Source organism: Ooceraea biroi, chromosome 11, assembly GCF_003672135.1.
Source record: "Ooceraea biroi isolate clonal line C1 chromosome 11, Obir_v5.4, whole genome shotgun sequence".
Lineage (NCBI taxonomy): Eukaryota > Metazoa > Arthropoda > Insecta > Hymenoptera > Formicidae > Ooceraea > Ooceraea biroi.
The window spans coordinates 1,345,450-1,370,390 of NC_039516.1; the positions used below are offsets into that span (position 1 = coordinate 1,345,450).

At 40.5% G+C, this 24,941-nt stretch overlaps 5 protein-coding genes and 1 long non-coding RNA gene across 11 annotated transcripts; 4 read left to right on the top strand and 2 right to left on the bottom strand.

Annotated features, from left to right (window-relative positions):
• Positions 1-205: 205 nt before the first annotated feature.
• Positions 206-5,227, top strand: LOC105274535 (G-protein coupled receptor Mth2). The gene is made up of 5 exons (XM_026973709.1): positions 206-2,390; positions 3,371-3,449; positions 3,606-3,787; positions 3,915-4,074; positions 4,385-5,227. Exons 1-5 carry the CDS (start codon positions 1,409-1,411, stop codon positions 4,749-4,751), a joined length of 1,770 nt encoding a protein of 589 aa, XP_026829510.1. The 5' UTR covers positions 206-1,408; the 3' UTR covers positions 4,752-5,227.
• Positions 3,464-4,507, bottom strand: LOC105274533. Its single transcript, XR_893090.2, has 3 exons — positions 4,365-4,507; positions 3,903-3,998; positions 3,464-3,818 (listed from the first exon to the last, which is right to left on the bottom strand). It is a non-coding gene; the product is annotated as an uncharacterized LOC105274533 (long non-coding RNA).
• Positions 5,228-6,192: 965 nt separating the features above from the next.
• Positions 6,193-13,966, top strand: LOC105274531 (transcription initiation factor TFIID subunit 1). Its single transcript, XM_011330756.3, is given in 17 exon segments — positions 6,193-6,556; positions 6,638-7,050; positions 7,204-7,449; positions 7,540-7,659; positions 7,742-7,923; positions 8,063-8,964; positions 8,967-9,060; positions 9,162-9,424; positions 9,545-9,906; positions 10,099-11,328; positions 11,439-11,681; positions 11,772-12,210; positions 12,298-12,440; positions 12,539-12,670; positions 12,829-12,955; positions 13,053-13,265; positions 13,406-13,966. Coding segments are annotated over 17 exon segments (5,700 nt in total). The 3' UTR covers positions 13,633-13,966.
• A 60-nt stretch (positions 13,967-14,026) lies between these two features.
• On the top strand, positions 14,027-16,630 carry LOC113562925. The gene has a single exon (XM_026973710.1). It carries the CDS (start codon positions 14,514-14,516, stop codon positions 16,056-16,058), a length of 1,545 nt encoding a protein of 514 aa, XP_026829511.1. The 5' UTR covers positions 14,027-14,513; the 3' UTR covers positions 16,059-16,630.
• LOC105274530 (longitudinals lacking protein, isoforms H/M/V) lies at positions 16,411-19,905 on the top strand. 2 transcript variants are annotated; one of them, XM_011330752.3, is made up of 6 exons: positions 16,411-16,708; positions 16,928-17,116; positions 17,191-17,367; positions 17,461-17,947; positions 18,557-18,616; positions 19,242-19,905. In XM_011330752.3, the coding sequence occupies exons 2-6, from the start codon at positions 16,934-16,936 to the stop codon at positions 19,670-19,672; spliced, it is 1,338 nt and encodes a 445-aa protein (XP_011329054.1). In that variant the 5' UTR covers positions 16,411-16,708; positions 16,928-16,933; the 3' UTR covers positions 19,673-19,905. The 2 variants fall into 2 exon arrangements, with proteins under 2 accessions (XP_011329054.1, XP_011329055.1); XM_011330753.3 differs by lacking the exon at positions 18,557-18,616 and having other exon boundaries at positions 16,414-16,708.
• Positions 19,906-20,097: 192 nt separating this feature from the next.
• Positions 20,098-24,918, bottom strand: LOC105274515 (cGMP-dependent 3',5'-cyclic phosphodiesterase). 5 transcript variants are annotated; one of them, XM_011330720.3, is made up of 12 exons: positions 24,537-24,918; positions 24,164-24,280; positions 23,401-23,648; positions 23,191-23,300; positions 22,978-23,117; positions 22,709-22,895; positions 22,429-22,610; positions 22,143-22,327; positions 21,788-22,052; positions 21,423-21,710; positions 21,200-21,345; positions 20,098-21,114 (listed from the first exon to the last, which is right to left on the bottom strand). In XM_011330720.3, exons 1-12 carry the CDS (start codon positions 24,636-24,638, stop codon positions 20,877-20,879), a joined length of 2,208 nt encoding a protein of 735 aa, XP_011329022.1. In that variant the 5' UTR covers positions 24,639-24,918; the 3' UTR covers positions 20,098-20,876. The 5 variants fall into 5 exon arrangements, with proteins under 5 accessions (XP_011329022.1, XP_011329024.1, XP_011329023.1 ...); XM_011330722.2 differs by lacking the exon at positions 24,537-24,918 and having other exon boundaries at positions 23,401-23,461; positions 23,572-23,648; XM_011330721.2 differs by lacking the exon at positions 24,537-24,918 and having other exon boundaries at positions 23,401-23,464; positions 23,572-23,648.
• Positions 24,919-24,941: the final 23 nt, after the last annotated feature.

Below are 24,941 nucleotides of genomic sequence, written 5' to 3' on the forward strand. Positions count from 1 at the left end.
TGTTTGACAAACTGACCAAAATGTTACTGGATGTCTCAATACTTACACTGTACTTTACTATATCTTTATTAGCATAATATTATTTAATATCTATAACTTATTTCAAAATAAGTTTAAACTCATTTAAGATAAAATTTGAAATATTAATATTTATAAATGCAGTGATATCATCATTAAAAACGCGTGATTAATTACTGGGCTCATTATGAATTTCGAAAATGCATCTTGCAATTCAAGCTTTACAACACTTCATACTTCACCTACAGTTATCCAACTTAGATACAAGTAACATATTTTTAATATTTTTACATAATATTTTTAAGTGCTACTTTTAGTAAAATTAATTGTTCTTAATAGCAATTTGATTTATTTTTACTTGCGATTAGCTTAACATATAACAAACCAAACTCTTCTATTACTCGCAACTTCTGTATTAATTCTGTCCGCTTGCATTTTCTTGACTCTCTATTCCTAGCTAATGTTGGAAATCTCTGTACGTCGCTATGCTATCAGCATTTTCTTCCGGAACGATCGTGTGTAGGATGCACCAAACTGGAGTGGAAACGACGCAGTTACCAGTGACAATTTACGAGACGTTCCTGCCGAGAAACTTTATGGCAAGCATATCTTCTTCGTGATATATTACAGAAAGCACGAATCGGTATTTCTGGATTTCTACATATTCACGAAGCCGCTAAGCGATAGCTGTTTTAATGCAAACGATACCACAATAACAACTTTTGACATGCTAAAAGACGTTTCTTCACTATTGAAGCTCTTCAATTGGCAGGAGAGAAAAGCAAAGTACTGTTAATATTTGCCATTCGATAGAACTCTGCAAAAACAGAAAGGAGACTTCCATATGTCGTAATCAATACATTTACAGAATGACAGGATTCTTATGAATTCGCATTACTGTCTTAACAAGAAGACTGTGTCCTCCTAAGATATTGCTACTTCGGCAAAATTAATCTTAAATTGCATCGTGTTAGATTAGGGGTAATAATTTATAACGGCTACGACTTATCTCCGTGGAGAAACCATGAATATACTAAATTAAGAGAAAAAGAGAATACTCGAGAAACAATAGATACAATCATGCCATGTTACGCAGTCTTCCAAAAGTCCATGAACAAAACCAGAAAACTCAAGCTCAAGGGATTTAATGTCTCTTCCTATTGCTCTACCGTTTCAAGACCTGTCTTATCAAGGTACCTATTTCTCGGCATCTTCTTTTTTTTTCTTGCATTTGCACTATATATGCTTTGCAGATCGAAGTTATTACGTTACGTATATTTTGTAGTTCTGCAGTTCTATAGTTCACGATGTTGCTACAATTGAAAGAAGAAATTATATCCTGTAATATAAATTCTAAATCCTATAAATTCGACATGTTTAGCAGTTGAAGATGCGTCGAACAAGTTTCGTGCTTTGGTGCTGCACTAGTTTCCTCGTTGTCGCACCGTTGGAACTTCAGCAAAATTCCACGAGCAACGATATGACGGAACGATATGAGCCTCTCAAGCTCATGGAAGATCAACGCGTCGAGACGAAACACGTGCAGGATAATTTGCGTGAAAAGTTTACCAAGGATGATAAAGAGATGCGTCATGAATTCTTCACTAATGTTACAAAAGAGAACCGCGAAGACGATGATGTGACAGAATACGGACTCAACGAGGATGTCACGAGAAACTACGAAGACGACGATCAGATGTTAGATATCAACGTGAACACTACGGAAACCAAAAGCAACAACTGTACTACATCACACGAGCGGCATGGAGATCTCAATGAAAGTAGCAAGAACGACACGGAGTTCGCCAACAGCACTTACATTCCGCTTTGCTGTCCTCGAGGTCATCGCCTGATAGAGGAAACGTGCGTTGCTGGAGAAGGTAATTATTCGTTTCCAATCGTCCACGGGAACGCAATGACTAATTCGTCACAGATCGAAGAGGCCGTGGACGACAAAACATTAGACCAGATGTTTCACTTTATTGTCAACGATCCATGCGAAGACGGCCGGTTCGTGCTGAATGAAACTGATAATTCTGCGGACGACGGGTATTACTTCTTCGCCAACGGCTCTCTGTATTATAAGGAATTCATTAATCCGATGACCTATTGTCTTGCTTTAGTGAATCGGGACAAGTACGAGGTGACCATATGCAAGCCATATCCGATGTTTTTAACTGCAGGTGTTATACTGTCTGTGTTATTTCTGTTTGCAACAGTCGTGGTGTACTCCATTCTGTCGGAGCTTCAAACTATGCACGGCTATACGCTACGTGCGTACAGCGGCGCGCTATGCATCACGTACATATTCCTTGCAGTGCACCAACAGTACACATTGCATCAATTAGGATACACCTACTGCCTCATAATAGGTACAGTATGCGCAAACTGTATGATAACATATACGAAAGAATACATCTACACACGTAGACGTATAGAGCTTGATGTATAACCAGGATTAATGTTGCCCGGTTTTTAATCCCGGCTTCTATCTTCCACATTAGCGTTGCAACATTAAGTGGAATAGCGCGAGAGGCATGTGAAATAAAACTAGAATACACGGATATAGAATCTGCCGCTGTTTCTTTCGTGTTTGTGTTGCATAGTATGCACATATATATAGCCATTCTATATTTGTCATTCACATTTTTCCTGACGCTGCTTCTCGCGCGCGCGAGCCAAGGTAGAAACAAATGGAGACCTAGAGTGAGAGTTACAAAAGTTCAACTGTATATGGAAGGTCTGTGGTCGAAACCGGATGACATTAATGCACTCGTTAATACACTAAAATTTTACTATCCAACAATTTAATGATATAAAAATGATTAAAAATTAATGATTCAAAAAATGTGACAAATAAATCTAGTTAATATTTAAATATTGAATGCATCTTAAGATCTAATTAGTTTGAATTCAATTATACAAAATATGTTTTTGCTAAAAGTTTCAAAGGACTACCTCTTAAAAATCGTTACTCAGATATATATTGTTGTCCATTTCTTTTGATAAGAAAAATATTTGTCTAGATAAATCTAAATTGATAATACTATAATATATGTTCGAAATATGTAAAACACATTCGAATTGTATAGACTATTTTACCCTTGCATTTTTATTTTATAATAATTTACATAATTTAATTCAGTATTGACAAAAATTTGTTAAATTTACCATTCTTGCTTGGAATTTGTAATGCAAAAGGAGGGAAAACCTGTTTGATAAGTATATACATACACGCACATGCGAGTATATAAACAGAAATAAATATGTATTATCGTTGAAATGTTTCACGTTTAAATATGTTTGAAATATGTATTTAAAAATTGAGATGCCGTTTGTTTGACTATTTCAGCCTATTTCCTTACATTCTTACTTACGGCGAGCTTCTTTTGGCTGAATATAATGTGCTTCGATATTTGGTGGATATTTAGGTAATTAAATTTTACGTTACGTTTAAGACAAATATGATAAAAAACACTAAATTTGTGCTTAAAAGAAGAAAAGCTTTCATTGGAAGTCTTACTACATGATCTATTTAACTTTCTCGTCATTGATTAATATTAATAGTGAACTATATTCCACAAAAGACAGAAAACTCACACATCACGAGGAAACATGAAACGTCAAAGGAAAAGGAAATTCCTATACGCATTGTACGGATGGGGATGTCCTTTTATCTTCATGTTCATATGTACCATGATTGAATTCGTTCTCGATGTGCCAAAGAATTTCATCCGACCAAACTTTTGCATTCGTGATCATTGGTTCGGTAAATGACATTTTTTTTGCCATACAGTTATCTATTTAAATAAAACTGTACTAAAATTTCCATTAAATATAAAATTACAATTATGTATTAATTAAATAAATTTACAATTATTTACCTTTTGTTTCAGACAGGAGTGCAAGAATTTACTTTGCTTGGCCCTTTGGTATCATTAATGTTTGCAACATTTTCTTATTTATTTCAACGGCGTTGACTATGGCACGTCATAAAAAAGATACGGATCAATTAAGAAGTGTGGAGAAAAAATGCCATAATGACGACAAGAAATGGTTTGCATTGTGATATAATATTTTATAGTTTATGAAGATAGAAAAAGTGTTTTGTTTGTCTCAATGATTTAAGAAATGTTTTGAGATTCTTGATTATTTAAAAATATCCTTCTCTCTCTTTATACTTTTAAAATAGATATTTCTAAATTTGTTCAGTAATATATAAAATAGTTATTTTTAAATTATTTTATATATGCTGGAATATGTGCTATACTACCCAAACTAATAATCGAAATAATCAATCATTATATATCAATTGTTAAATAATCAGTCACAAAAAGAAAGCAAACCTGAATGAATTTGCTTGTAGGTTCGTAATGTATCTCAAATTGTTCTTCTTGATGGGCATCACTTGGGTTATGGAAATAGACGCTGTTAATTCATGGATATTCAACCTATCAGAATACTTAATGTATTCCATAGACATGATAAACGCTCTTCAAGGTGTTATTATCTTCATCATATTCGTTTGGAAGAAGAAAATCAGATTGTCGTTGATGAAAAAGTTGGGTTGTCAGGACAGTTTCTTGTTCAAAAATTCAACAAGTAATGATGGGCACAGCACTGCAACTTCATGTTCTTCATTGACGGTATCTTTGCACTCGATTGTTCCTTGTAGTCAGATAGACAGCCGTACAAAAAGTTCATCTAATGAAGCTGATACCAATACAACATGACGAGAGGAGATTTCATGTTATATCAAGCATAAGTTAATCAATGTGCACATTCTAATCCACATATAAATATTTTCTACATTCTAAGTTCTAGGTACATGTATCCTGATCACAATGTCCAAATTTGTTCCAAAGTTGGTCGCACCAAGTACTAATCAGAATTCCACTTTTATTTCAATGTGATATTATACTTAATTTTATGAGTGTAAGATCAACCAAATTTTAATAGATTCTAGTTAGAATTTTTAAAGTTGTTCCAAAATAAATATAGCATGAGCTTTCTCTTTAAAATCGAAACAGTAATAATCCTGCATATGCTTTAAATAAACAATATTAAAAAAAGTAAATAACAAATAAATCTTTCTCACCGTTTATTTTATGATTGTTAAAAACAAATCGCTTGAATATAAGTATATGAAATGTTTTACGTTTTAAGTACAAATGGTTGTTTTATTATACAATAAATTAAAACATAAATATAAATATGTAACAAAATATGTTTATATATATATATATATATATATATATATATATAGAATGTCTTTCACCGTTGTCCAACGCCTAATCTCCATCCTCTGCAATCCTCACATTCCTCCGGGCTAAAGTTTTTTTGCTCCTGGATTTATGTACACAACCTGTTTCTACCCCAATCTGGCTTTTCCTTTTTTCCGCCGTTCTTTTGCTTGCCATTCTGTTGCTCAGTCTCACCACCGGCATCCGTTGTTGTACGTGATCACACCATATATGTTACCAGTTTCCTTTTTATATCTTCCATAATTTCTTTCTATCGCATCTGATGCTTTATCATCTTATTCCTAATCTGATATCTTCTAAATATACAATGTTCTTCGCAACAACCTTCTCATCGCATGCATCTTCACTGTTATCACTTTTGTATTTTTCTCCGTTATCCTTCAAATTTCCACTCCACGCGGTCTCCGCCATCTTGCAATCAGGCAATTTCACTTTTCTCATTGAGCTGTTTTGATTCGCCGCGATTCCACACCAGGAGAACTTCCGACATTAATTCCTAGATGTCGTTGGAACATAACTTCAAATCCAACTGACATTTTAGATTTATCTGATTCATATGATCTATGCACGATCTGACGATAAATTGCTGAGATCGTGGTTTGGTTATTCGTTCGTTTGCGTTTGTTTCATGCGGAGTTCGTCGTACATAGAACAGTGCTATTTATCTCAAGACTCGTACAGAGATCTGCAAATTTGTGATATCAAGTGCCCGAAGGAATAGAATTAACGCTTTCTTACAAATTATACGTTTACAGTTACGTGTATATCCACGTACGATAAAAAAGAAGCGTTGCATTGTGATTTGCAATTGATTTACAGAATTATTCTTCTTGAGATTCCACCTGATACAAGCATTTTTGCACGCACTTTGCTTTGTAAAGATCGAATAGATCGTTGAACTGTAGCGAAGATGGGAGATTCTGAAGACGAAAACGATAAAGACCTTGGATCCGGCCTCAACATCACCGGTTTCCTCTTTGGCAACATTGATGACAACGGTCAGTTGGAAGATGATATCTTGGATCCCGAAGCAAAACAACATCTAGCTTCGCTCGGTCGCCTCGGTTTTAGTTCATTCATAAGTGAGATGATGTCGAATGAATGCACCACTGAAGAGAAAGAAAATAATAATAAAGCGAATGACCAAAATGGACAAACAAAGAATCAAAATGGAACCTCCAACGATATGGAGGTGGATTACTTGGCAAAATCACCCACTGCACTAGATTTCTCAGATATAAACGAGTTGGCAGATGATTTAAATGATGACAGTTGTTAGTATCCATAATGCACATGATTATACTTGTAAGACACTATGCGAGGTACTTATAAAGGGGATGCAAATTTGTTTTCAGCAAAAAACAACGGATTTGACAGGAGAGCAGATAAGGAGAATGCGGATTATGATGCCGATGACGAAGAGGTTGTCAATAAGTCAGATACCCAATTAATGCCACCTCCGCCAGTACCCGAGGAGAAGGAAGCATTGACAGCGGAAGAGGTGGAAGCGGCACGTCAACGTAAATTGGAAACACCTCTTGCTTCCATGTTGCCTTCTAAATATGCCAATATCGATGTTACCGAATTGTTCCCGGACTTTCGTGCCAATAAAGTTCTGAGATTCTCAAGACTGTTTGGTCCGGGTAAGCCCAGTAGCCTGCCGCAGATATGGAGGGGTGTGAGAAAACGACGTAAGAAGAAAAGGCATCACGATATCAGAGATTCCGACTCTGGCTCTGATCAGGATGACAAGAAGCCAAAATTTAAAGTATGACAAATCGTTTTTTGGGATGATAGGAGAATTTTTATGTATTCCATCTCATAATATTTCCCATTTAACATAACGTTTTAACCATTTTTTTTTTATTTATAATTGACGTGGATTCAAATGTTATACAAATAATTTCATTATTTGTTTCAGGGATGGATCATGCAGTATGGTCCCGAGGCAAATGTGGAAGCATGTCGCTCGGATGATGAAAGTAAGCTGCTATTACCGGTGGAGGACAAAGAACAGAACGGTAAGGCGGGTGAGACTGGAGAGAATGGCGACATGGGGCCCAAAGTGGCCGACTGGAGATTTGGGCCTGCACAACTGTGGTACGATATGCTGGAGGTACCAGAAACTGGAGATGGATTCAATTATGGTTTTAAAACGACTGAGAAAGTACGTGACTACACATTGCGTTTAGCATTGAGAAACCCATAGAAGAGACACTTGTTTCTTGTTTTATTTTAATAAATTTTCTTAAACTAGGAGGAACAAGAAAACAAATCGAGATCGAAGGACGAAGAACTTGATGACGCGTTTTTGATGGTATCTCAGTTACACTGGGAAGATGACGTTGTTTGGAATGGAGACGATATAAAGCACAAGGTAATTTCGCGTGCGATTAACGTACAATATCGTTATCGCGTGCTGCCAGAAAGCAAATAAACGCCCGTCTCTTTTGTTACAGGTGATGCAAAAGTTGAATAGCAAGAACAATGCAGCCGGCTGGGTGCCCTCGAGCGACAGCAGAACTGCTCAAGGTTTCAGTCAACCAGGAAAGGGTGCTCCGGTCACTGTGGCGCCCAACGTCAGGCTAGCAACTTCGCAGATTACAACGCCACTGCACATGCAGTCGCAAAAGAATAAAATGTATGGAGACTTAAAATTTTTCAGATCAATTTACACAATTTAAGTCCGTTTTATTTCGATGATTTGAATAGTAGGATGAGTTTGAACTTAACATTCTTTACAACTTTACGATTTATTACAACTGTTTCTCATGATACAGGGGCATGGGCAAGGGAAATCAACAACAACAGCGGGAAGAGAATTACGATGATACCTGGTACTCGATATTTCCGGTCGAAAATGAGGAGCTGGTTTACGGCTTGTGGGAGGAAGAAGTCATCTGGGATCCAGAAAACATGAAGAAAATCCCGAAACCGAAAATACTTACGTTGGATCCGAACGACGAGAACATAGTCTTGGGAATACCGGACGACATCGATCCAGCCCTCCTTCACAAGGATAATGGCCCGCAGCCGAAAGTGAAAATTCCGCATCCTCACGTGAAGAAGAGCAAGCTATTACTGGGCAAGGCGGGTGTCATCAACGTTCTCGAGGAAGATACACCTCCACCGCCGCCCAAGTCACCCGATCGAGATCCGTTCAACATATCAAACGACACGTACTACATGCCCAAGTCCTCGGAGACTACGTTGAGGCTCAAGGTCGGCGGCGGTAACTTGATACAGCACAGCACTCCAGTAGTGGAATTGCGAGTTCCGTTTGTCCAAACGCATATGGGTCCAATGCGATTGAGGAACTTCCACAGGCCGCCACTGCGCAGGTTTAGTCATGGTCCGCTTGCTCATCCAGTACCGCACGGGGTCTTGCCTCTGCTGAAGCATATTAAGAAGAAGTCTAAGCAACGGGAGCAAGAGAGAATTGCCTCCGGCGGGGGTGACGTATTTTTCATGAGAACACCCGAGGACCTGACGGGGCGGGATGGCGAGGTGGTGCTCATCGAGTTTTCCGAGGAACACCCTCCGCTCATGAATCAAGTTGGCATGTGCTCCAAGGTAAAGAATTATTACAAGAGGAGGGCCGGCAAGGATCAAGGTCCGCAGACGTACAAGTACGGGGAGACGGCGTACGCCCACACCAGTCCGTTTCTGGGTATCCTTACGCCGGTCAGAGCATCCAGGCGATCGAAAATAACATGTACAGAGCGCCCATTTACGAGCACAAGATCCCTGATACGGATTTCCTAGTTATAAGAACAAGGTATTGTGCGTTGGCAGTTACACGGATATTTTTAATATTTATAAATGTAGTACAATCGGGATTACGAATTTTCATGAGTCTTGTGTATATAATATTTGCAGGCAGCAATATTATGTTAGAGAGATGGATGCGTTGTTTGTTGCTGGTCAAGAATGCCCGCTGTACGAGGTGCCGGGACCCAATTCGAAGAGAGCAAACAATTTCGTGCGCGACTTCCTGCAAGTGTTCATATACAGATTGTTTTGGAAGTCGCGCGACACCCCTCGCCGAATTAAGATGGATGACATAAAGAAAGCCTTTCCATCGCACAGTGAGAGCAGTATCAGGAAGAGATTAAAACTGTGCGCAGACTTCAAGAGAACTGGTGCGTAATTCCTTCGAAAAGAAATTTTATTAATGGCAGCAATCCGTATTGAATATTTTATAACAATATTTTACATGTGCGTCCATCAATGTACTATCTTGTTTTTTTAATGCGAAACAGGAATGGATTCCAACTGGTGGGTGATAAAACCGGACTTCAGATTGCCAACGGAGGAGGAGATCCGCGCGATGGTGTCGCCGGAGCAGTGCTGCGCTTATTTCAGCATGATCGCGGCCGAGCAACGGTTAAAAGACGCCGGATACGGCGAGAAATTCCTATTCACTCCGCAAGACGACGATGACGAGGATATGCAGTTGAAGATGGACGACGAGGTAAAGGTAGCACCGTGGAATACGACGCGTGCCTACATCCAAGCCATGAAGGGAAAATGCCTGCTGCAATTGGCTGGACCGGCCGATCCAACTGGCTGCGGCGAAGGTTTCTCTTACGTCAGAGTGCCCAATAAACCCACAATTAGCAAGGTTTGTTCGATTCATGCATATTTCATGTTTTGCGCTGACAATCAAACAAATTTCCAATTCCGGGCTTCCCCTAATTTAATTCTTCTTTAGAAACAATATAGAGAGAAAAATTAGATAAATAAAGTATTTGTTAAATAGAGTATCATCCAGATGAAAATTAAAAAAATGATTTCCGGATCATGTTGTAAACAGGAAGAGCAAGAGGCCCAACCAAAGAGAACCGTGACCGGCACGGATGCCGATCTGAGGAGATTGTCTCTGAACAATGCGAAAGCGTTGCTGCGCAAGTTTGGCGTACCAGAAGACGAGATAAAGAAACTGTCACGGTGGGAGGTAATCGACGTCGTGCGAACCCTATCAACGGAGAAGGCAAAGGCGGGTGAGGAAGGTATGACCAAGTTTTCGCGTGGCAATCGTTTCTCCATTGCTGAGCATCAAGAGCGTTACAAGGAGGAGTGTCAACGTATTTTCGACCTACAAAATCGCGTGCTGTCGTCGAATGAGGTGCTGAGCACGGACGAGGGCGAGAGCTCGGAAGAAGACAGCTCGGACATCGAGGAGATGGGTAAGAACATCGAGAACATGCTGTCGAATAAGAAGACCAGTACGCAGCTATCGTTGGAGCGGGAGGAGCAGCAGCGGCACGAATTGCGAAAGATGTTGATGGGCGAGGCGCAGGAGCAGGAGAAAAAGGGCAAGGAGAATAAGAAGAAGGACGAGGAGGAGGACAGCCCCGTTAACAATTTTAATGCGCAGCAGGGTCGCGTGTTGAAAATCTATCGCACTTTCCGCAATCCGGAAGGCAAGGAGTTCACGCGGGTCGAATTGGTGAGGAAGTCCGCTGTGATCGACACGTACATCAAAATCCGAAACTCGAAGGACGAGACGTTCATCAAGCAGTTTGCCACACTGGACGAAGCACAGAAGGAAGAGATGAAACGGGAGAAGCGTAGGATTCAAGAACAACTACGGCGAATCAAGAGGAACCAGGAGAGGGAACGTATGCTGGGCGGATCGGTCATAAACGGCGGCGGCGTCACCAACTCGAGCAATAACACCTTCGACCGCAGCGGCACTAACACTCCAACCACCATATCCTCAACCAGTATCCTTCCATTTTGTAACTTCCAATCCTCTACTTCCACTTCTAAACATCCCAAACCAGAGGTTTCACCACCAAAACGTAAAAAACCTAAACTCAAGCCAGATCTCAAGCTCAAGTGCGGCGCCTGTGGCAATGTTGGTCATATGCGCACCAACAAGGCCTGTCCGCTTTATCAGAACAGCATCGCGACCGCGCCGGTCAACGTCGCGATGACCGAGGAGCAGGAGGAGGAAATCGAGAAACAGCTGAACACCGATGATCAGGATTTGGTAAACGTCGATGGCACCAAGGTGAAGCTATCGTCAAAACTAATTAAAGTGAGTAACGAATTGCTATGCTTGATATCTCGATATCTAAACTGAACAAGAATTCCAAAAGGATTCATCGTTTAGATAGGAGATTGTGACGAATAATCGACTCGTTTCAGCACGCCGAAGAGATGAAGAGACGTACATTGCTACTCAAAGTGCCGAAGGAAGCGGTGAACTCGAAGAAGCGTAGGAAACCGCCGACGGACGATCACTGCGATTACTTGAAACGCCACCAAAGGCCGGTTAACAGACGTAGAACGGATCCGGTTGTCGTGATGTCAACAATGCTGGAAAGCATTCTGAACGAGATGAGAGACCTGCCAGATGTACAGCCGTTCTTGTTCCCGGTCAATCCCAAAGTAAACGCTATTTTAATTTATTGCCCCAATTATTTTTACATCTAACTACATTTAACAATATAAGTTAAAATCTAAAATATCGATTGCCAGGTAGTACCTGATTATCACAAGATCATACAGCGACCCATGGATCTGCAGACAATACGAGAGAATTTGAGATTGAAGAAGTATCAGAGCAGAGAGGAATTCTTGGCGGACGTTAATCAAATCGTGAAGAACTCCGAGTTTTATAACGGGGAGAAGAGTTCGTTGACCGTGGCCGCCAAGAGGATGCTGGACACGTGCGTCGAGAGGCTTGGTGAAAAAGAGGATCGCTTGATGAGACTGGAAAAGGCTATCAATCCTCTTCTAGATGACAATGATCAGGTTGCTCTCACCTACATACTAGACAATGTCATTAACAACAAATTGAAATCCATGATGGAAGTATGGCCGTTTATGAAGCCCGTTAGCAAAAAGATGGTGAAGGATTACTATGATATTGTCAAGAGGCCGATGGATCTAGAAACAATATCTAAAAAGGTTTCTGGTAAGAAATTTAAATTTTCTTTTTAGGTATATGTATTATAGCTCCGCACATATCCGGTACTATGTTTCCTGAAAATTACTTTTTCAGCACACAAGTATCACACTCGTCATGAGTTTCTCAGAGACATCGAACAGATCCTGGAAAATTGTTCACTCTATAACGGCAAAGATAATCCGCTCACAAATAAAGCTGAAGTACTGGTTAAAGTCTGTAAAGAAACATTAGACCAGGTATGAACGAAATTTTGTACTAAATTAGACGTATTCAGATTATTGGAGGTACAGGTAAATTAATGAGCTTCTATACAATGACATATTTGTCTCACTAGTACGACGAGCATCTGACACAACTGGAAAATAATATATTGCTCGTGCAAAAACGAGCGATGGAGCAAGCGGATGATTCCTCGTGGCTCGGGCCAGACGAAGAAAATTACGCTATTGCTGAATCCGAGTTCAGAGTAATGTTACATGTTAATATTTCTATAAGATATTTATTATTTAACAGTTATTAACGAGTTATTAAATATTAAAATATAATCTAAAACTGACCTTACAACGCGCGCACTCACCTGCAGTCTCTTCTAAAACTTAATTTGACATCGAAATTTACTTTCAGAGTCAAACCAGTTCTCCAGAGAATCCATTTGGCAAGTCGAATATCGACGATTTTGATTTCGGAGACGTGGACGGAGATATGGAAGCGGAAGATAGAAACTCGAAGAAGAAAGATGTGCTCGAAGAAGGTAATGCAATATATAAGTGTGATCTAAACTTTATTTTATATTTATTCGAGCTTGCTTGATTGATATTATTGTTTTATTTTATCCTTCCACGTTACAGACCTTCAATTCTCCAGTGAAGATGAATTCGATGAAGTACCGTTCGGTGCGGATGAACATTCCGAGCAAAATGAGATGGAAACACTCGAATTGAGCGAGGTCAGAGAGGAAAGCGTCGTATTAGCGGACGATGACAGTCAACAAGCTGCCGAGGCAATGGTGCAGTTGGGCAATGTTGGTTTTTACATGGGTGAACAGCAACTGCTTCAACAAGGTAAGCAGGAGAATAATAAACTGATAAAATTGTTTTAATCATCGATGCGTTTTCTATATTCGTTGACATAAATCTGGCAATGTATTTTAAATAATATATTGATTCTTTGATCGACAATATAATTGATCATTTACTCGCAGATGAGAGTATGGATGTCGATCCAAATTACGACCCCTCGGATTTCCTCTTAGCTGGTTTGCCAGCCAGGGAGGATAAAGGCGAGAATAAAATTCAGGATGATCTGGCTGTTTCCGAGAGCGACGACGATACTGAGAACGCCGCGTCCAAACAGGAAGCACAGCAGAACCAACAGCAGCAACAACTGCCGCAACCGGATGAGGACGTCGGTGGTGACTTGTGGTTCTAAGTGTGCGTGTTTCCGTTACTTTGTTATAGCTTTGTAAAAACGTGAGGATTAATTATTTAATAGTGTTATTTTTTAATTAGAGGTCACTTATACTCTTCGAAAGTAAACAGATATCTCGTGCCAGAAAAGTTATCAAATTCTGAGTACCGAGATATTAATTTCACGTATCCGTCATTATGTACTTGCAACGTCATAATACTTGCACGGTTCAATGAAGAAATTTTATCCCGCAAACTCGTGAGGAGAGTTTATAAGATTTACTCTTCGTACATACATTATGTGCATATATGTACAGGAATATGTAAATATAGAATAAAATATTGTTTTCTTTTCTAACTCGGCATTAACGATCGTGTTACATTGCCATCCTACTTTTATTTTTACAAACGAATTATTACTATGTCAGTGGGAAAAATACATGTAAACAGATCTATTATCTACAACTGTGCTTCTTTCCTTTTCTTGCAAGTGAAATTTTTAATTGAGATTTGCTAGACATCGCTATCGATGAACATTGTTTACGAAAGTACTATTGATGGAAGAAAACTAAATCGGAATTCTTTAATGCGATAAAAGCTGCAATTTCATGTCTCTATTACGAGTTCCTTGAAAAATTGAAAGTCAGAATTTAACCTGCAGAAATATGCGTTCCAGTTCGATATTACTCCATAGATCTTTATTTTAGCTTGATTATTTTACGCATACATATACACACACGCACACATATTCTTTTCTTCTACACATATATATTATTTTTTAGCTTATTATCGCTTCCATAATAATTGTTTTCAGTCGTAACATTTTTCTGTGTCTTCCAGGAGTTCCAACATTATCACATTTGACTTAGCATCTTTGTCGAGAAATTTCCAGAAAAATCGGTAATGATCACCGATACGGAACTCACGCGGAGGCTGGACGAGATTTCTCTCGCTCTCTCAGACGTCTCGATGCAGCAAGATAAAATCCTGGATAAAATCATAAAAATCGTCAGAAACACGACGAGAGAACAATTGTTATCCCGCGATCCTCGCGTGCTCATCACGTGCGTTTTAAGAATTCTCTTTCAGTACGAAGACCTGCTACACGCGGAGCGATTATGCGAATGGAAACGTCGGCGAAGGTTTAGGCTCGCCCGAAATTGCTATCACGCCCTACTGACGAGTTATTTGCCAAAAAAATCGCACGAGGTCGTACAAACAATCGTGACGACCATTTACCGGGACCGACTCTGGGAGTTCGAGACCTTCTGCTTCGAGATAACGTGCAGTCTGCTGGACGTTGGCACAACTAACGGTGGCTCGATCATCAATCTGATCATCAACCTAATTTGGGAGAAGCTAACGTCGCCGGAACTCGATGTCGAGGAAGCCCGCGGCGTTCTCAGACTGTTGTACGAGTTACTGGACCTGCACGAGTGGCCGGCGACGCAGGAAACGGTAGCGACGATAGAAAAGATACTCAATCTATTTCAGATGAGCATAATCAACGCACAGTCAGTCAAATTGAACTTCCTTCTCCCGACGCCGCCACCGTCGCTCGCGAAACTCAGGAAGAGCCTGGAAGTCTGTCTGAGGAACACTATAAAGCATCTACCAAACGATCAGCTGTTGATTGTCGTGCAGCGTATGTGCGCCTGGTCAGTAATCGCGGACATCACTGACGAGATCATCTTGGAGTTTGGTAGCATCCTGGAGTACGCTGCTTACACGCATCAGGCTGGTCTCTTCGAGCAGACCTTTACCACGGTGATCTTCCCATTGCTGATGCAGATGATAGGATCGTCCAGCCGGCTGATCAATCTGCTGGGCAATCGCGTGCTACAGTACCTGCTGGATCGCAGGGACAATCGAGCGATCTTCGACACGCCCAAGATTTTTTTTGAACATACGCGCGTCTATGTGCGAATTGGGGCTTGCCGTAAGGAGGACCGATTATTCTTCAAGCTACATCGCGAAGTACTGCACGACAGTCTACTGAAGAGTCTGCTGAACCACTGCGACTCGCGAATGAATCTCGAGACTACGTACTGCACGGTGTGTCTGATCGCTGTTGAGGTACCCTGCGGCTTCACGGCCGCTGCCATAGTATGCCTCGCTATGAATCTGCAGGAAGTCATCTTGCAACGACAGAATGATCAGCTAGAGGTGGCCTGCCACGTACATGCCACGATCATCTCTATCATGTCCCTTTTATGCTGGATACACAAGGCCAAGGTGTTTTATAATTATGTAAATAGGATCATAATGGAGAGAGCTCAATGGGCACCGCAGCTGAATCCTCCTATCCAGTCCCAATATAATTTCGCGGTGCATCATGTTCTCTGCAACAAGTCGGAATTGTTCTTCGTGGATTGGGAGGCGCGCTATGGTCTCTGGAAGTGCTTCCGTCTTGCCGATGGTCACGACGGCACTTCGCTGATCGCCTGATTGCGTTGTAAAATTGTCAAAATGTAAATTTGACAATATGCAAGCATGAGATTACAGAAGCCAAGGATTATTGATAATTCAGAATACTCATGAATATATAGTACGTAATAAATCTTTACATTACTCGTATCATTTATGTTACATTGTGTAACGCTGTGCAATCGAGAGAAAGTCGCACTGATATATATATATATATATATATTTATGCATATACACTACCGTACCTACTTTAATGGATTGATAGAGTAGCGGAAACCGCGGCGCCATTGCGCAAAGTTGCATGCACGCGCGCGCCGCCATCTCGGGGCGCGCCAGAGATCGCATGATTTATGGCGCACTGGTTTTGTAATTCGCAAATAACAAAGTGACTCAGACTTGTCGGCCGTAACGAGATTGTCGTTGACTTTGCACTTTGCAGATTTTCCGCGAGATTCCCGTGGAGATGCGGGCGGAACTCGGACGATAAAGTCTTGAAGCGATCGCTCAGGATTGATCGTTTCGTCATTTCGATCGTGACACACGAACGATTTGACACTCTGACGCTACGCGAGGAACTTGTCACGGCACAACAACAAAGCGATTGTTAGAGGTTAATTTCTCCGATTCATGTTTACGCGGTTTCGAGTGGCTCCTCTGCGATACTGTCAAAGGTACGAAACCGCGCTTTATTATGGACGTGCCCGGTGACGCAGTGAGATTCCTTCTAATCAAGCCGCCGATATTTACAAACGGAATGTTACGATCAAATTAATCTTCCGAGTATTGAATGATACGAATGTGTATTGTTTGTATCTAGTACTTGCTAGTACCTGTACTCGTTATCTACTTATCAAACGATATATTCTCTTGAAAATTGTCCTTTTATTCAGGAAACGATGTCTGACGAACAATTCTCCCTAGTATGGAACAGTTTCCCAAGAAACTTGTCCTCAGGCTTGTATAACTTACTAACGGATGAGCAACTTGTAGACGTTACGCTGGCAGCCGAAGGTCAGATTCTCAGAGCTCACAAATTGATATTGTCGGTTTGTAGTACATACTTCCGAGAACTTTTCAAGGTATTGCCTCAACAGTGACAAATACTTTCTGTTGCTTTACCATGACTCTGTTGTAACATGTTCGGTACATACAGGGAAATTCGTGCAAACATCCTATTGTTATATTGAAAGATGTCAATTATCGAGACTTGTCAGCCATGCTGCACTTCATGTACCAAGGAGAGGTCAATATAAAGCAGGAGGATATTGCCAGCTTTCTTAAAGTTGCGGAGACTCTTCAGATAAAAGGACTGACTACGGAATCAGATGAAGTACGTTAAAACACAAAGATGAAAGCTGTTTCGACAAAGTTGCACAGCGCTTCAGAAGAAACGCTGTACTTTCATGAAATTGTCATGTTACAGAAGTTGAAAGACACTTTCGGGCAGAATGTTGAAGACTTGGATCATCTGTTCGATGTGAACAGGGACAAGAGTAATCTTGAAAGTGCAGACGAAAGTATCTCCACTTTTGGTAGTCTGACGCACCCGATCAAAGAGGAGCAATCGAGAACAAGGCAGAACAGCTTGACGGAAACCTCGACGAGAGAAAACACCTTTATGGAACACACGTCGAGTGTTGGCGATACTTGTCACCGACAAAGTCGCAAAGTCGATGGCGATCACAGTGCTTCGGATATGCAGACAGCGTTCAGCGAGAGATGCACGAGTGCAGACGCGCCGAGCAGTATGGGAGAACAGCCACTGGATTGCACTTCCGATGTGAATCAATCGCAGCAACCCAAACACGAACCATTGGATTATACAGTGGACATGGATACGGAAGCGAGATATAAGCCATGTATCGCCGAGAAAATACTCTATAATCCCGAGGAGAACTTGCAGAGACAAGGTAGTGATCTCTCTCTCTCCCGCTTTGTCGACACCTTGTACTTTAGACAAGGCGAGCTACGCTCTCGGTAGATCGAATGACGTCGTCGAAAACGTCATCCGGAGCTGAAACGCCCTTCGGCAAAGAGAAATTTCCTGTGCCAGCAGTACCGGCGCCTCAAAGGTTTGACACACTCAAGTGTTGCCACGGTTGGATGTGTATTTTGTTATTGAGAATCATTCTATCACGTGTTTGACTGCGACACAAGCTCCTAAGCACTTTTATATATTATGTCTTTTAATTATTAACCCCCGGTACCTCTTGCCGTTACTTGTTGAATCTTGCTGTCACTCTCCTATGCGTTCTACGAATCTTGAACACGATCGAGAGAGAAATATTTGCAGCTGTGCTGGCTATCGTATCACGTATAAACTAGTTTGCTCGTGTAACCGAAAGACCGGGGGTTAAAGCCAATCTCGATGATCAACGCAGTATCACGTTTGCATGTTCACGCGAATGGGTGTTTCAAATCCGAGCGAGCGATGTACCCGTAATACCTCACATAAGTTCATGAGGCACTTCTCATCTCATTGGCCATGAATGTTTAGAGGAAGCGATGTTATCTTGCAGATTTCGCGCCAGACACGCAGTTAATTCCCTACAGTCAGAATTCACAAATTCGGCCGTTCGGTACGTTTTACACTATTGCCGCATTTGCTTAACTCGTTTTCTAACTCATTCAATTGCACGTTTGACAAGGGACTCTATTCGCAAGATTTTTCAGCTGTAGAGTGGACTTGGGGGAAAACACGCATCTGTTTGATTTCACACGTAAATGTTTGTAGATTAATTCCCATTACGGAATTCCATCCGTATATATATCTCTCTCCCTCCCTTTCTCTTTTTAAATCGTAAACAACTATTCTCATCCCGATGCCAAATATATTGAATACACAGACAATGGATCTCGTTAGATGCCAAGAATGATATATCGATTGTATAAGAAATCGAGCATTTTTACGAGTGAAAAACTTAGTAACGATTTTACGGTTTCCAATTTCATACAGTTTCTCCATTGCATTGACTTTTAGTAGAACTAGGATATTTTGTATGTCGTGTCTCTGTATCGCGCACACTGCTCACATGTACATTTACTGCGATATATTTCTTTCTCGCTGTCGCTCTTTGTTCCTTTCTACAGACTTACATGTATCGAATAAAACTAAAAACAGCTGATACGTTTCTCATCTCAATTAATCGAGTGTATCGACGTTTGTGCAGTCGTTTTCTTACGATCGCATTTTTTTTCCAACAGATTTGAGCAACGTGGCAGGGTTTCAAGGTGATTACATGTACGACACGGCGAGTCCTAGTAACAAAGGCCGGCGTACCGTGAAAGGTATACCCGGTAGTAGCCTACCGCTGGAGACAACTCTGCGCGTCGTCTCGGAGCTGGGTCCAACGTTGCGCATCGAGCGTGGCAAGGTAATACGCATGTACGCGTGCCCGTGGTGCCTCCGTCACTTCACACGCAAAGAAAACCTCAAACTCCATGTCCGTTATATTCACGGTCCGCTTGAAAGTCTCACGTGTAAGCTTTGTGGCAATAAATATAAGAACAGTAACAGTTTGCGTGTACACTCCTACCTCTATCACAACGCCAAGCGGGATAAACACGGGAAGCCGTTAACGACCGGCGGCGGCGGTGACAGTAATATCGGTGGCAATGACGGCGGTAACGTGTAGAGAGACACGTCGGGTTCTCTTCCTTTTTTGTACAAGTCTGTTAAGGGCATTGGACATTCATGCATTATGCGAAATGGGTGAGCAACGTGAACGACGAACGGAGAATGTTATATTTATACCTGTTCACCATGCTACCGGCACAACCATATCTAGAGATCTAGATCATAAGTACCAAATATTTCTATCGATAATAAATAAGTTGAAGATTTATAGAAATAAAGCGCCTTATTGTATATACGTTCTTACACACCTGTCTACCTCTCCCATCCGCCATACGGATTTTTATCGCGGAATTTCTTCAGAATTCATTATTCTTACGATGATGGCGAATGTGTAATTTCAGATGAACTGCACACCGGAAATGTCCGTGAGAATAGGTTTTTCTTCTGTCAACCTATGCTTGGGAGTAGTGAGCCATTTAAAGATTTTAGTTTTACATCACATTTTATTTACGAAATATTTTTGACATTCCACTTATCGAATAAGAAATCTTACATTTATGTACACTTAGTAGATTTTCACGAGAAAAAAGAAAAGAATTCTCAACAAGGTATTCTCACTTTTCAAACTGCCACAGTGATCTGATGATTTAATTTGATTATTTGATCAAGCGTACTTTACCTTTCTCCTTTTTTATAAATGTTAGTTGCATATTGCATTCTTAGCCTAAAGAGCACCTTTCGATTTAATTTATATCACATTTAAATTGCCACCATCAATTGATAAACGTGTCCAGAAGGAATAAGTTTTTAAACCGCGTATAAAAGTTGGTACTGTTAATCCTGTATATGGATGTTCTTGATGATAAAATTTATGATATTGCCATAATGCATTGGTACACATATAAATTATATTTTTGTATATCTAGATACGATCTTATGGATTAATATATCCACAAGATATCGAGATTTTTTTATCTTTCTTAATGTACAAATTTGTCAATAGCACACGCGATGCGTGGGCGAATTACATTTGAGTTGGCAGTGCATAATGTTCATGTATGATTGCTCGCTTTTTTGTGCTGGATTATTCAAATACGTATTACTTATATACATTTAATCTGTAAAACTGTAACTAGCTGATTGCTTTTAAAATCACATTTTGATTTTCAATTGTCCAAGTTTTAAAAAATGTTGACAGAATGAATCGCGATCGATATGATTGGTATTAAATTCTTCATAAATATTCTGACATTTACATTACATTATTCGGCTTCCTGCAGGTCTCTGCATGCATCAGGATCTTTTGTGGAACACTGACCTCCTTGAGCAAATATTTCAAGTACCTCGTTTTCGAAGTTGGGATCCAGCAAAATATCTATTCCCTTTATCCCCTTCGTGGAATACCTTTGAAAGACACTTTTAGCAACTTGCCACAACGAACGATTGTGTTCTAACGTGTGGACCAGAGGCTGCGCCGACGGGAATAATAATGACAGATTACTGGAAAATGAAAAACGATATGATCGAAACTGAATGCAACGTCGATAAATCGTGTGAGAAACAAATCGTTGGAGGCAACACTCACGTGAACAGAGGTATGACCAAGTTTGTAATAAATTGTATTTGAAGATCGGGAATGGACGCCCGTTCTCTGTCCATCATCTCGACGGGTGCACTGCCCATGCTTTTTTCTAGATCCCCTTGTGAAAAGAACTCGTCGTATATTTGTTCCTGATGCAGAATACATGCGTTTATTTACGCCTATCGAAGAATCTGCAAGTCGAATATAATTAATGAGTATAACGTACCGCGGTTTTCTTCGAGACTTTCCAATCCTTCGTCTGATCGCTAAGATCGCAACAAGTCATTAGCATTTCGAACAGCAGTTTCTGCTGCTTTGGATCATCCCTATTGTATTTATCGCGAATCATTTCTTCCTGTCGTTTTATGCTACGAAAGTGAGAAGCCAAGTCGGTCGCGAGTATATTACTCCTCAGCAAGTCCAAGGCCTCACTGTACTCGTCGCTGTCCAAGCTTTCGAATATATTGCAGCCTTCAGTGTTCAGAATGCACATAGTTTGCGCGAGGTGATGCCTCTATTGAGAGAAAAAAAAATTATTCAGTTGGAACTGAGTAACAATCTAAATGTTTGCTCCACAGCACTTGATTTTACCTCCATGACAGAACCCTCGGAACTGTAAAGGCTCGCCAACACGGTGCCACACTTCGTTTGAAAAGAGTTGTTGGTCCCTCTATGGTCTATGTCGTGGCACAAACACGATACAAGAAAGACTAGAGCTTGCAAGGACGTCATGTAGCTTTCCTCGATCAGCTGCATATTCTTTATCAACAGATATGCAAAGTGTGCCACGGAGAACGCGTGTGTCCAATTGTGGTAAGGTGCGTCCCTGTAGCCTTTTTTGACGTATAATATGAATCTGAAGAATGTTACACGCAGCAATGTTAAATACTTCGTTACAATCGAACGACAAGCGAATCATGTTATCACTCATTTCACACAGCGATACCTCGCGAGTGTCGGCATCTTAATTTTCCAACGTGCGAGGAAGCACAAGTTCATGAACATTTTGATCGTGTAGCAAGGTATATGTTTGTAAGGTACGTTTCTCGGACTAAAATGGAATTTGTTAAAGTCTTTGATATTGTGGTCGTCCCTGCAATTTAACAAGGCTTGTACAGCAGATTCTTCCACCTGCAAATAAATTTCGGGACTGAACGCTGAACGAGAATTTGCTGTTTGCACAATATCATCACATTTCTATACCGAGACTTATAATTCAGATAAGCATTTACCTTCATGTGATACATCATGATCTCGTTGCTGAGCTTATTACGTGCCTGAGCATCTTGCATCTTCTTGTAAACGATGCTGTGCATTATTGATATACCGCAGTAAATACTAAATGCCGTCGCGATCTCTTCGTCAAAGACATCAAAATATAAGCCATTTATTTTATTGCACAGTTGAGCCACTCCTGAAATGCAAGGAACATCACGCTTTGTGCCACGTGTACATGTTTAATGCGTTTATTATTACGATATATTTGTGAAATGCGAGTTGAATTTAATTTACCAACGATGCCATTTTCATCTCGTATTGGAAAGCACAAGATATTTCTTGTCTTAAACCCTGTTGCCTCATCAATGCCCCGATAAAAAAGGGGATGATTATAAGCGTCTCGTATATTGAGTAATTTGCCAGTGGTCGCAACATGACCGGCTATACCTTGCCCGATAGGTATCCTCATCTCATTCACGGTCTAAAACCATGCAGAAAGGTAATCACGGGGTTTATGGAGTTACTTCGGGAATACTTGTGTCTGTTGAATCTGTGCAAGTTACTTCTTTCGTAGAAATGCCGTCGAATACTTTTGCAACCAAATCTTGCTGATCAGGATCCAAAAGGAACAAGGAACATCTCTCTGCGTTTGTTAATTTTCTGACTTCTGCCATGATCTCACGCAAGAGATCAGAAAAGTCTCCTACATTGCAGTTTAAAGATATAAATAAATGATAAGAAGCGATGTATTATATTCGGAGGACGGTATGTCATACCCAAGTGTGTGAAAAGCTTTCTAGAGACGGCTAATAAATCTTGGCATTGCTGCCTTACGCGGGCCTCCTCGTAGCAACGTAACGAACTGAGCAGATATCCGAGACAAAATCTGCGACATTTCGATTTAAGATGCATTAGACAGATTTAAATCTTCCTTTTGTTTTAACAATGATTGCTACGAGCTACAAATATCTTTAGATATATAGTACCTAAAGCATTCTTCAACTATTTCCATGGAAGTGTGCCTGGCCTCATCCCCATCCACGTGATCTACTAGGCATACAAGCAAAGCTGTATAATGTTTGTAAGGATGTTGTATAGGGATCGTTAGGAGGGAATTTGCTTTTGTATCTATCGCTCTATTAATGTATTTCACTAACTCTTCGTCAAGATATGCAACATTCATGGCCAATGATGTTTTACTTGTCACAGCCTCATACAAAACATTGTTTGATATCTGCAAAAAGAGTTTTTGTCCTTCATATGCATAACATATAAATATAGACATACTGAACGATGGAAAATGATGTACGCTATTGAGGGTGTGATAGTTATTATAAAGTCAAGTTTCTTTGATGTTAGATATCGGAGAGATATCAATTGGAAAATGGTGCCAGGCTATCTTGAAGAGAGAGATTTTAAAGTATCGATAGTTATCTTATCGATATCGTTATTAGAATTGACAAAAAATTGAATCTATAATCTTATCATACAAGTGGCCGTACAAGCAGGCTTTAAAGTGTTCACCCAGTTTAATGACTGGCCGCATTTGCTGATAACGACGTAACACAATCTATGAAGATACTTATTTCTAAATGCATTTCTAGGCGCTGTAGGAGGACACAAGTGAAAAAATATTTCCTTTGCCATTATGGAAAAGGATTACGTATAATGGGAGATGTTGCATCAAAAGGTTATTTACACGTCTAATGCGTCTTACTTTACAAAAAGCTGCGCATGAGAGAAACTTACGGGAAGTCTCAGTTCTCGGTCAAGTATTTCTTCACCTATAACATGGATAATCATCTCCTCCGATTCTACCAATATTAATATGAGAAAAGCTAGCTTGGCACTCGTTGCATTCTGTATCTGAAATTAAATTAAATTATTAATGAAATTAAATTAATTTAATTAAAAATTCGATCATTCCATTAAAAAGAAAAAGGAACAAAGCAGTATGTCATCTAGCTCGATCTAGCAGACGACTACGACTATTCATGAGATCGCGTTACCATTGGTCCACTAGTGCGAGTATCGTGCCGTGCCGATCGTTCGAAAATCGCGTGGATTCTCACGCTCGAGGGATTCACGACGCAAAATGCAATAATACAGCGACCGCACTTACGTATTTGTTCAACCGTCGTTGCACCTCCGTGTACGGTAGATCGCACAATTCCTCGATCAACGAGAGGATTCTCGTCGAATCGGAGACCAAACTCGAGCTCATCTCGAAAAATCACGCGACGCGGATCTTGCTGGGAAAACCTCTCACGGTTGACTTGACGTATCATTTCAAAAAAGGACGCACGACGCAGGGAGTGTCGTCGCAGAATAATCCATCGATGTTGTTGATCGTCTCGCCATAATCTCTCGCGTGAATCGACATTAATTAAAACTGGCTTGAAAAGACGGCAGTGCGTAATTAAGGCGTCGCACAAACTTAATTACCGTCGATCGCGGACGTAGCTGCAGATTTAACTCGATTCCAAGTGCTAAAGTCGTGATGCGCCGATACGTCGAGACGTCACAG